General features: G+C 35.3%; 3 protein-coding genes across 18 annotated transcripts in view; 2 read left to right on the plus strand and 1 right to left on the minus strand.

Annotated features, from left to right (window-relative positions):
* The window catches only part of LOC137490134 (membrane-spanning 4-domains subfamily A member 4A-like), a 171,384-nt gene that overhangs the window by 61,593 nt on the left and 96,249 nt on the right, over window positions 1–13,542 (plus strand). The window lies entirely within an intron of this gene.
* LOC141385840 (membrane-spanning 4-domains subfamily A member 4A-like) overlaps window positions 1–13,542 on the plus strand; it is a 164,263-nt gene that overhangs the window by 61,593 nt on the left and 89,128 nt on the right. The gene's annotated exons all lie outside the window — the stretch shown is intronic.
* Window positions 1–13,542, minus strand: part of garnl3 (GTPase activating Rap/RanGAP domain like 3) — a 114,270-nt gene that overhangs the window by 60,970 nt on the left and 39,758 nt on the right. For all 12 annotated transcript variants that reach the window (XM_087252181.1, XM_087252180.1, XM_087252184.1 and 9 more), the window contains 1 exon segment: window positions 2,177–2,251. In XM_087252181.1, the coding sequence (XP_087108307.1) occupies window positions 2,177–2,251 (75 nt within the window).

The raw sequence follows: 13,542 nt of genomic DNA on the forward strand, positions 1-13,542 counted from the left end.
TTTGTTACTCCCTGCCAGAAAAAGACATTTTTTGTTCTCTCTCTGTCTTTGCTTCATCCTTCCTCCCACTTCTTTTAATCTGTGTTCCTCTTTCTGTCCACCTTCATTCTTTGCGCATGTATTTAAATACATTGCATCGCCCCCGTGCCTGCAGTGTTGTACAGACTTGAACCCGCAGCCATTAGTATGCATGTGGATGACTTCAAAACCATGCTAAATCTCTCCATGGCCATAACAACATCAACCATTGACTGTTTAAAGGCACAATATGTAATTTTTTTCCATTAAAATAATCACAAGCAAAGAGCACATGCTTGTACATTTTTAAAGACATATATATATACACTGAAAAAAATTATTTAAAGATGATTCCTTGGATTTACTAATTTTTTTTAACGTTAAGTGGTTGTAAACAATTTATGTGTGTTGAATTTAAACAAACAAATTAAGTTTAACATTATTAAACTTAATTTGTTTGTTTAATTTCAACACAAAGAAATTGTTTGCAACAGTTCTGCATGCAACACTTTTTTCAGTGTACTTGCATTTTCCCAAATGTTTCAAAGGATGTTCAAATTCAGAGAAATAAGCATGTTTAGTTACACAGTCCATATCCTGTGCTGCCATGCTAATGATCATTCCTGTCAACCCTCCTATTTTTTCCAGGATTCTCCTGTATTTTACAATTCTATCCTGCTATCATCCTGGAAAGAATGTTTCCTGTATTTCTTAATTATTTTCAATCTTTTTAGGAAGGGTGGCAATAAACATTAAAGAGCCGATCCTCCCTATACACAACCCATACCGCCGAACCACCAAGGAGCACCGCTAGCTCTTACGTCCCATTCAAACGAGGCTTCAGCGTCATCGATTGACAGAGGTCGTGTCTAAAGTTGGGGCGGATGCGATCGTCATAGCAGCGTCAGCTAATGAAATCAGTCAGCAATAGGCCACTGTCTGAGCTGGTGTATTTACATACAGCGATCTGATTGGCTGATGCTTTCATCTGTGCTTGAAAAGTTGAGCAAGTCCCAACAACTGCAGTGAACAACGCCTCTGAAGCAGCGCCGATGGATCCACAATGCAGTTCGGCAACGTCTGACGTCACCCATTCAGAGTGAATGGGAATTGTTGAAGCTGACGCCCCGTGTGAATAGGCGTTAATCGTGAATTGTGCTTTCATTTTATTTAGGCTAGAAAACACTGAAATAAATATAAGATCGGCACAATTCACTTCCTTTCCTTTACAGGCGCCGTTGCCCCTCCTATGCAATCCTCAAAGCAGTCAGTTCATGTAGCGGTGCGTGACTGTCAGACGTGCTCCATAGTGATAAATAGATGCTGTTTCCCAAACAGATTCTGTACACGTGTAGTAAATTCTGTACACGCGGAGTAAAAGTGGACAATCTGGGTTTTGGGTGGATGTTTAAACAGACATATACACAATAATAAAAATAATATTTAAACATGTCGATCTTGATAGGTTTTCCTTTTAACACAATAAATTTGGTCTTAAATGAGCATAACATATAGGAAAACAATCAAATGCGTTCATAATAGATCTGTGCATTTTTAAAGTGACGGGTTTAGGGGTTGGGTATCCCTTATTTTCACATATGCTAATAATACACCTTTGCTTTTCAGTTTGTCTGTATAGAAAACAGGGAATGACCAAAGACTTTAATATGTTGTGTGTTTTACATATAGCATAAGTAAACTTAGTATAAAACAGCCTGTGATCATGAACTGGAAGTGGTCAACTTAAAAGCATTCGCCTCCTATCAGCAATTGCTTCAACATCTCATTTTGCTTCAACACATTTCAGTCTTACTATGCTTCAAACTACAGTACCATGATAGTAAGACTGGACTTTAGTTCTTCTTTAGTGTCTTCTACTTTAGTTCATCCATGAGCATGATTTCTGGAGTCCCATAGGATGTAATTGAGACCATAACTCCCATGATTCCACACTCAGTCACTTGTCATCTAACTATGCCTTTGCTTGTTGTGAAAATGCACTCTCTATTGATAAAAATGACATACAGTGCCTTTCGTTTCAAGCTTGTAAATTTTCATAATTGTTTTATGACACTTACTGTACATGTGTATCATAAGCCAGCACATATAGTGCACACACTCACAGATATAAGACTAAAATATTTGATAAGTATCTTACTTCATCGATTGAACCATTCTCCACTCTGAATCTGCCAGCTCTCTGTATGGCCCCATCTGCATCACTGGAGATGAGCTGAAAAGAAGCACAGATACGTCATGAGACTGAGATCTGCTGTTCCATGTGAAAAAGATTACAGAGCACAATATTCCAGTAAAAAAATCAGGCCCGTAGCCAGCTTGGTGAAATGAGTGGTTCTTTATTTCTCAAAAAGTGGGCATTTTTGCAGTCATTCAACTCATTTTCTATTTAATTATGAAATTTAAATACTGAATTTAGGTGACATTTTAAACTTAATTTTGTTGGATGGTCATAGCCACACTTTCTGATGTACCAAATAGTTTCCTAAATATTTAGAATTAATGAAATATGATAATGTTTATTAAAAACTGTAGCCTATATTGTCATTTATTAGGCAAATAACAAACTGGCCAGCACGTTCAACATTCCTCAGTCACAGTTTGGCCAACTTTTTTTTACATAACAACAACAACAACAATATTAATAAAAATAATAATGCTAATAATTGAGAGCTTCACACTTTTATTATTGGTCATGTTTTCTTTCAAGAATAAGGTCCAAGAATTAGAATAAAAGTTACTTGTCAAATTCTTTCTCTATTTAAAAACAACCCAGTTGCAAAATTTCACTTTGCTTATGTCAGATTTTTTCTTGCACAGCTGGATGTTGAACTCATGAAAAATAATACTTTGCATTGGCCAAAACTGATTAACTAAAGTCCTACGAGGATTCCACTTGGTCTTAAAGACTTTTTTTGATTTCTTTTTTAACTATTAATGGTGGCAAAGCAGTGAAAATTGGACGTATAGGACAAATTACATTTCTACATGTTTTTTTATGATTATATAATCGTTTTACAGTTTGAATAATCAAAGATCCCTGTCCACACAAATCTGCAAAAATAGAGGTTTCCAAAAATACACTGAAAAAAGTTCCTTCATGTTGTCACAAATTGATTAAGTTAACTAAATTGTTTTTACAAATTTAAGTTGATTGAACAGAAAACAATTAAGTTGTCCCCCAAAAAACGTAAGAATTGTGTTGATTCAGATCATTGTAAATAAGTAGTTTGAACAAGCAGCAAAAAGTGAATGGGAATTGTTGAAGCTGATGCCCCGTGTGCATAGGCGTTAATCGTGAATCTGTTTTGTGCTTTCATTTTATTGAAAACACTGAAATAAATATAAGAACGGCACAATTCACTTCCGTTACTTTACAGGCGCCGTCGCCCTCCTATGCAATCCTCAAAACAGTCAGTTCATGTAGCGGTGCGTGACTGTCAGACGTGCTCCATAGTGATAAATAGATGCTGTTTCCCAAACATATTCTGTACATGTGTTGTAAATTCTGTACACGCGGAGTAAAAGACAATCTGGGTATCTATAATGATTCAGATCATTATAAATAAGTAGTTTGAACAAGCAGCAAAAATATTGACAGTGTAGTTGTTTTCCTCCCATCCTATTTTTATGCTCATTTTGGATGTAAACACCAAGATGTGCATATTTTTTCATAATATGCGTAAAAAACATATGCACATAACTGAGTAGGATACATTTTTTATTCGACAAGAAAAAAAATGTAAAAAAAAATCGCCAGTTTATTAGGAAGTGACGATTTTGTTCTCTTTGACTCATTGAAAGGAAACACTACATTATTTGCAAATCGTTTATGAGATATTCCAGCTTTGCACATGAATTTAGTTTGCATCTTTGTGAACTCACACACATGATGTCACTGTTTTTGGAAAATCATGCTTTTGCAATTTACACAGAAACTATAATTGTATAGTTTTTTTTTTTTTTAAATTGTGTGCTTTGAAAACTGCTCACAGCTGTGTTTTCGTACAATATTATATGCCCTTCAGCTGAAAATAGTTTTCTTTTGCTAGATATGGGGCTGTGACAATAACCACCTCGCTGCAGTTATAAGATACCATCCGCAGTGTTGAAGTCATCCCTGTCATGACCACACTTATTTTTTGCTGGTGAAAGTTACAGAAGAGCATATGAGATACGAACTATAAGCACAATAATCATAGCTTGTCATAACCTAACATAATTTTTGTATGTTTTAAGTCTTCTGGGGAAAAATAAATAACTATAAAGAGAGTTTCCCGTCCTGTTTTATGTAGGAGTGGGATGGTGGGTGTATGAGGGTGCAGATAGCCACACGATGTTTTTTTGCATCATCACTGTGGTAAGAAAAAAAATACATTTACAGCCCTAACAAGATCCTCATTTCAGTTTTATGAAATATCCATCATGTTGTCTTTGAGTAGTCATTTTACACTATCGCATGTTTGCCCACTGAAGCCAAGGTTGAGGCTACTCAGTACCTGGATGGGTGACTACATTGTAAAAATTAGTTGTTGCTGACAGAGGTGTTAGTGAGGCTGACAGGTAGTGCTCACCATGTGGTCTGTGTGGATCCTAGTGCCTCAGTATTGTGATTGGGACACTGTACCATCAGTTAGCACCATCCTTTGGATTCTATTCAATTCATGTTTATTTCTCTAGCGCTTTTACAAAATAGATTGTGTCAAAGAAGCTTAAAATAAAAGTTCTAGTAAAGTCTAGATTTCAGAGTTAAAGTTCAGTTCAGTGTGGTTTAAATTTCACTGCTCAAAGTCCAAACACTGAAGAGCAAATGCATTGATGCACAACTCTACAGGTCCCAAACCAGCAAACAAGCATGCCAATGGCGATAGTGGCGAGGAAAAAAACTTCACCAATTAATGAAAGTGAAGGAAAAAAAAAAAACCTCGGGAGAAACCAGGCTCTGTTGGGCATGACAATTTCTCCTCTGGCCAAACGTCCTGCGTGGAGCTGCAGTCTAGGCACTGGATGAGATGTTTAACTGAGGCCCCTGACTCTCTGAAAAGAGAAGGGTGTGTTCCTGACATCCTGGCCAAATTTGCCCATTGGTAAACTTCCTAACATCCCCGTATCTGCTAATTGGCATCATAACTCTGTCTCCTCTCCAAAAATGAGCTGGTGTGTGATCTAGCCAGGTGGATGCTGCAGCTGCACACTGCTGGTGGTAGAAAAGACCCCCAAATGTGTAAATAGCTTTGAGTTATAATATAGAATGTACGTACGTATGTGTGTGTGTGTTTGTGTGTGTGTATAAATATGTATATATGTGTGTATATAACCATTTTATTTTTAGCTTCAGATTTTAAACCCTACAATCTTTTATTTGAGCTGCTAATTTTTTATTATTGTTATTTTTTTACAAATGCTGGAGCCACAATCTAAAAAGCTGGAGAGTGAGAGAAAAGGCAACATATAGCTAATCTACTGTGAGACTCAGTACACACACACACTTGCACACTTCTATGTACATGAAAACCCTCCAGTGTGAATGCAGAAGCAGCTGCAGACACACACAATCAGACTAATTACAGACGAGTGGCCCCTGCGTGTCTGATCTCTCTCTGTGTAGCATTAATCATATTTTTAACATGCTCGTTCGTGTTATTTTATTTTGTATGAGTAAGAGAAGTAGTGTGAGTAAAAGTCTATCTGCGCAGGTATTGTGTGTATGTGTGGGACAGTGGCTTGCACCTGACACGATGTAATCTGGTCTTTGCAGTAAAATTGCAACATCCCCCCAGATGGAACAACGTCGGTTGCCAGGCAACACAACACTGAACCTCTCCCATTTCCTTTTTCTTCAGTCACCTTGTTTCTTCCTCACATTTCTCCCACCTTTCTTCTCCACCTGTTGGTCTGCCTCCCTCTCTTTCTCTTCCTTTTCTCTGTGTCTGTTAGACCAAATGGCTAAAAACAGACTGCAGCTGCACTGCAGATAGAGCGAGGCTCGCTGAAAGTGTGTAATTGTCATTGTGTGTGTATGTGGGGGGGTAAGATGGTTTGACTTGGTCTGATAATGCTAACGGTCCAAGCAGGTATTCTATATTGAATCTTATGATCACAATAAAAAAATCACTCATTTGGTATCCAAGTTGAGATAAGTTAAGAGTAAAGTTAGTAAATTTAGTGAAGTTCACTAATGTCCTGTGCTGGCAGATGTCCTCTAATCCACTTGGTATGATTATTATTCTTTCGATTAATCATGCTTGTCAAGGTTTATTCACACAAAGAATTATAACCATAAAGATTTGTAAAGAATTATAAACCTGAGGATTGGTCCTATATGCTGATTGATCAGTGTTTTATTTATGGTATGCAGAATACTTTTGTGTGTCACAATGCCCACACTAGGGCCCTAAGCCAAAGTTGGCCCATGGTAACCTTTGATTTGGCCCACAATCCCATCTGAGAAGAGAGAAGAATGATGGGGATCGATTGTTTAAAGACTGTCATTTTAAATTTAATATAACATTTTTTTGGTTTGTTTTATTGTTAAGCTATAAAAAGCTAACTGAAATTAAATTGTTTAAATTAATCATATTCAGTTTAAAATGTACTGTCATCTGACGGATAGAGGACAATGCAGAGACTTTAATGGATGAGTCAAGGCAAAGGCAGATTATGCTTGACTAGTGTATCCAGCACTGAACTATGCTGTTATAAATGTGATACATACATACATACATACATACATACATACATACATACAACACATAGCTCTATCAGTAACAGTAGCGAGGGCAGAAACCCTAAACAGCCTCAGAGAATCAGTACCCTAGTTTAACATTTCATCTGAAGGTCAGAGCTTCTTACATTATAGTGTCCCCATCACTATATACTAGGGCACAATAGGATCCACATAGACCACAGGGTGATCGCCCCCAACTGGCCTGTCACTAACACCACTTCCAAGGCCACCCTTGTTTACCCAGGTAGCCTACCATCCAAGCTCAACTCTACTAAGGAAATGGGCAACAATGTAAAATACACACATTACCCTTTAAAAGTTTTAGAACAGTAAGATTTTTATTATTATTTTTTTTAATCTCTCCTGCTTACCAAGCCTGCGTTCATTTGATTTGAAATATACCAAAAAAAAAAAAAAAAAAACGTACGTTTTTACTATGCAAATCAATAGTGTTATATTTGTAAAGATTTTAAAATTAATTTCTATTTGAAAAAAAAAAAAATGTAATTTATTGATTTAAAAGCTGAATTTTGTAATGAAATGATAGAAATCAAAACTTTCGTTTAACAAGGATGTTTTAAATTGACCGAAATTAATGATAAAGACAATCATGCTGTCAAGAAAAAGATATCTATTTTAGATAAATGATCTTCTTCTGAGCTCTCTATTCATTGCAGAAAGTTGAAGAAAGCTGTTTTTGACATAATAATAATAATAATAATAATACATATATTTTGGAGCAGAATATCTGAATATATGTCACTGGGGTATATGATGCAAAAAATTCAGCTTTATTACAACAGGAATAAATTACATTTATTTATATATATATATATATATATATATATATATATATATATATATATATATATATATATATATATATATATATATATATATATATATATATATATATATATATATATATATTCAAATAGAATACAGAGCAAAGAACAAAAAGACTAAATAAAAAAATAGATTAAATAATAAACTGGGGGATTAAAAATCCTTAAGACAACTTGACATTTATCTATGACACGTGCCTATGATACACAACACCTCCTCTAATGGACTTGCGCATCCCCAGAATCTACTTAAGCACACAGAGACATAATTATGTGCATTTCATAAGATAGCCCAGTGACATTCTCTGATGCTATTAAAGGTATTTTGATAAATGCCACGAGGTTAACGATAGCAGGATAATGACAACAGGACAGTCTGCCAAACTACCAACCAAAAGTTCAACGTGCACACACACACACGCACAAAAGAAAAAAATAACAGATGTGCAGAGAAAGCAAGAGAGAATGTGCACGCAAAAAGAATCAATGCTATTGTGACTTGGGATGTAACATTGATCTTTTTAGAGAGCTTCTGTATGTGTTCTCATGCCTTGCACAATAGAGAGAGAGAGAGGGAGCGAGAGAGAGGGAGAGAGAGAAACGAGTTGAGGGAAGAATATGGAGTAGGACACAAATGGAGAAAGCAAAGCATCTGAATCTGTGAGAAAAACAAAAGGAAACATTTCCATAATCTAAATAGGTCTCCGCTGTGGAACAGAGCTATGGGTGAATTGTGAAACTCTGCACAGATTTAATATACAATAAAGCCATCAAACAAAGGCTTGCAATTACCATAAAGTTATTACAAGAGTCTTGTTCATTTTTGAAAGGGGCAGGAAATTAATTACTGCAGGTTTTGTGCTATAGTTCAACTTTGTGCTATAGTTGCTATAATTATCCTCAATTTATTGAAAATGCAAAAAAGTACCTATATATACTTCTGTAACTCATCTAACTTTATAACAAGTAACTGGACATTTTACTTTGAAACATGTGCAAGCAATGTAATATGATTCTGCAAAAAATGATCATTGGTTGTGGAAAATAAGGCTACTTTATGATAGTCTAATGCAGCTATGGGTAAATGCCAGAGGAGCTGCTACATGTGCCTTTTTTTTGAGAGGTGGACCTTTAATTTTTTTTATGTTTAAGAGGAACAGGTTGTAACAGTGACATCAAACATGCAACATTGCATGGTCCAGTATCAGGTACTAATGGTATGATAACCTGAATAAAAATATCACAGTTTGACGGTATTGTGATTACTGCTCTCAAATATATTCTTTTTAAATGTCTGGGTAAAAAACAAAACGTTTTTACTCATTTAAACACAATATATTTTATTATGAGAAAAATTTAAAAAACGATTAACTGGTTATTGTCTACTGTCTTTATACAACTAAATTTTTCACTGTCTTTTTTTTAAAACCATAAACGCCCAGGATAGATACAATATTAGCAGTAGGGGAATTCAAATCCAGGAGTCAGTGATTCATGTAAATGCACACATTTTCAAAAAGTACGTTTTTGACTCCTTTATGTAAATGAACAGATTCAAATCATTTGCTACAAAACTTATATTTGATCATAACTTCGATCAACCTACTTAAGTTCATATTGACTGAATATAAATGTATTATAATGACTTTTTTGCCAGGCTCATTCTGAAAACGTACCTCTATATACATTTCTGGAGAGTGTGAAATACATCCCAGGAGCTATGTTTTTATTTTTTTTTGCACTTTTTGTTTTCATGAATTTACAAAAGGCTGTGTACTCTTTTTGAGATCTCAAATTTCTCTCACGAGTGCCATTTGTGCCTCCTATTCTTGTGTAAGTCCACCAGAGGCCGCTGTCGACTAAATGACTAACTGACCGATCAACTGACCCAAAAAAAAAAAACGTGTTGAACCACTGCTATTAGCAGTATTGATATTTGTAAATGCATTGTATTGCAAACAATTTTCTTGTGGATATAATAGAGAAACTATAGGCCAAACTGTTATGTAATGTGTGCTGCTTGTTCTGAGTAACTGGCTTATGCATTGAAAAGCATGTGTTCAAAATCAATGATGATGGTCATATATGATCTGTGCATGTGTTACACACTGTTATAAAATGTGTTGAAGAACAATGTAATTTATTAACGTTGATTGATGGGAAAAGTATAAAAAAGTGCAGCAAGAAACTAAAATTATTTTAAATGCTTTAACCCTTTATCGGGCAAGGAACCATACATTGTAAATTATTTGATATTAATTATAGTTTAATTACAATATAATTTTACATTTTCATAACAGTTCAAAAGTCTTGTAATAACCTCTGGTAACATTCCAGGATTTTCCAGATGAGTACTTCAATGTGTGCCCTATAAAGGGTTAAACTGGCAACAAAAGGCTGAAACACACCAGAGAACATAAGCAATTACAGTTAAACTGGATCAAAAAATGAATGAATGGCAAGGTTCCAGTCAATCATTCCCTCTGATGATCTAAAATTACCTGAAAGTACAGTTACAGTCAGAGGACACTTGATAGAAGCACAGCTGTTAGCAAGAAGTCTCTAAAAAAATCACCATTGCTGAAAAAACGGCATGTGCAGCGAGAGTAAAATTGCTCTTTTTAGATCTACTGATTATCGACAGTATGTCAGACGACCCCCAGATATTAAATTTAAGCATGGTGGCTCAAAAATCTTAAAACAAAATGTTTTTCATCCTTTAGTACTAAGTCTGTTTATTGTTTACTTTGCAGAATCGTGGACCAGTTTGAATACATCAAAATAATACTAATAATCTTCCCCCATGCTTTACCGTTAATGCACCAAATGGGTTTTTAACGTGACAATGACCCCAGACACTTCAGTGTTGGTTTCAGACAAAAAAATATTAAGATAATGGAGTGGCTTGCTCAATCTTCTGACCTCAACCCAATTGAAATCTTGTGGGACGATAGTAAAAGTCCAGAAGAACTGTAGCATGTAGTTTGTTCATTGTGGCGGAAATACCTATTAATATACTGTAGGTGCCAGAAGTTGGTTGAATCATCAGAAACAATGGCTATGAAACAATATTATTAAATATTATATACTATTATAATTTAAACTGAAAATAAAAAATCCAATTCATTCATGTGTTTTAACTTAAAGGAAAAAGAAATGTCGATACTGCTATTTTTTTAATGGATTAATAATAATTTTCTTTGTCTTCTGTAAAAAATAAAATTCATAATCTAAACACAGAATTTGTAAAAATTCCTCAAAGATTTGAGTAATGAATGTGTAATGTTTCTCTTTATTCACTTACATGAGGGCACTGCTATTTATTTAAACAAACTGTAACTCCAGAAAGTGAGACAAAAGGAGTGTAGAAAAAATAAGATCTTATAAAACTATTTTCAGTTTAATTATGTTAATCAAAAGAACTCCTGACTTAATGTACAGTTTAAGTTATTATTAGAATTATTAGCCCCCCTTGATTTTTTTTCTTTTTTAAATATTTCCCAAATAATAATTAACAGAGCACTGAAATTTCCACAGTATGTCTGATAATATTTTTTTTCTCTGCAAAAAGTCTTATTTATTTTATTTCGACTAGAATTAAAGCAGTTTTGTATTTTTTTTAAATACCATTTTAAGGTCAATTATTAGCCCCTTTAAGCTATATATTTTTTCCGATAGTCAACAGAACAAACCATTGTTATACAATGACTTGCCTAATTACCCTAACCTGCCCAAGTTAACCTAATTAACCTAGTTAAGCCTTTAAATGTCACTTTAAGCTGTATAGAAGTGTATTAAAATATCTAGTCAAATATTATTTACTGTCATCATGGCAAAGATAAAATAAATCAGGTATTAGAAATGAGTTATTAAAACTATTATGTTTAGAAATGTTTTGAAAAAAAATCTTCTCTCTGTTAAACAGAAATTGGGGAAAAAAACAGGGGGGCTAATAATTCTGACTTCGACTGTATGTGCGCGCTTTTCTTTTTCCCCCACACAAGCCATTTCTCCATAGACCTGCACACATTGCCATTGATAGCTAACCACCAGACTCTGTAACTAAACTAATAAACATTCTTGATTGTGTCTCCTCCGATGACCCATGTTTGTGAAAGTGTCCCACCCACAGCATTGGATGCAGTCAGCGAGTGTGAGTCACTCCCAGTGCTTCATATGATAGAGCTGCAGGCGACATGTTCAACTGAGCCCAACATGCTAATTTTACACACCGCAGTCGCTCTGCAGCCAACACTCCCTCTGCTCAGCATATGTGTGTGGGGTTCGAAGGCGTTTGGACTTGACCATAATCAAATAATTAAAATAATCATAGAGCATATTTACAAATTTGGCCATCAAAACAATATGTGCGTTTAGATCTCTGGCCGCCTTGTATCTGTCATCTTCTCAAATCAAGTCTTTAGGGAGGTAATTGTACTTGGATACAACCGTATTTATTGTGTTTATTTGCATATAAACACAAGTACAAATGATATAAGATGTTATATGACATGTAAATGCATTTTTGATCAAGATACTTAAGAACCTATCTATAAAATTGCCTTAACTTTTTAATTTAACAGTAGAATAATACAGTTAATATTTTACTCAGGGTATATTATACATCTGAACGATTACTCAAAATAAGTGATTCATATTGAGATGTAAAATTGAGGTTGGTACATTATTACATATGTTTTGGACATTATTCAAACTTAAAAACCTATTGGAGAAATATAATACAAACTATTAACAAAATTGCTAATGTTAAGCTTCCACCTGATCCAAGATTTATGTTACTAGGGGATGTATCAGTTCTTCAGCTCGATCACAGGAAAAATTACATTTAATTAAAGTGGCTCTGATAGCAGCAAAGAAATGCATTTCTATACAATAGAAGTAGTGATTTTTAGGAGTAGTGTGATTAATTCAGTGTCAGCGCCATCATGGAGGGCTGAATTAATATAGGCTTCAATCATCCATGACACAGGAGCCCACCCTGGATGCCCACAAGGGAAACTTTGTAGTAACGTTGCAGGAAATGTCTTATGTGTAGACATATGGTTATGAAATATAATCTAGTCAGAGATGTTTTGAATGATAAAATGTGTAGATACGATTTGTAGAATGACTAGAAGCATCATTGTCAATTGAGAATCTTTATTTTATAGAGTTTACTAGTTCCTGAGTAATTCACTCACCCAAAAAAGTAAAGAACACAATGACATACAATCATTAGCTACTGACTTTATTAGGTTCACCTGTCCAGCTGCTCGTTAACGCAAATTTCTAATCAGCCAATCACATGGCAGCAACTGCATTTAGACTTGTAAACATGGGCAAGACGATCTGCTGCAGTTCAAACTGAACATGAATATAGGGAAGAATGGTGATTTAAGAGACTTTGAATGTGGCATGGTTGTTGGTCTCAGACGGGCTGGTCTGAGTGTTTCAGAAACTGCTGATCTACTGGGATTTTCAGGCACAATCATCTCTAGGCTTTACAGAGAATGGTCCGAAAAATAGAAAATATCCAGTGAGCGGCAGTTCTGTGGGCACAAATGCCTTGTTGATGCCAGAGGTCATGGGAGAATGGCCAGACTGGTTTGAGCTGATAGGAAGGCAACAGTAACTCAAATAACCACTAATTACCACCGAGGTATGCAGAAGAGCATCTCTGAGCACACAACACGTCCAACCTTGGGACAGATGAGCTATAGCAGTAGAAGACCACACCGGGTGCCACTCCTGTCAGCTAAGAACAGAAAACTGAGGCTTTCTTGGCACACTTTGGGCCTATTAGTTACCAATTGAGAAATGTGTCAACACCACAGCCAACCTGAGTATTGTTGTTGACCACGTCCATAGATAGATCGAGCACCTTTGGGATGTGATGGAATGGGAGATTCACATCATGGATGTGCAGCCGACAAA

This window comes from Danio rerio, chromosome 5 (assembly GCF_052040795.2).
Source record: "Danio rerio strain M-AB ecotype USA chromosome 5, GRCz13ab, whole genome shotgun sequence".
Classification (NCBI taxonomy): domain Eukaryota; kingdom Metazoa; phylum Chordata; class Actinopteri; order Cypriniformes; family Danionidae; genus Danio; species Danio rerio.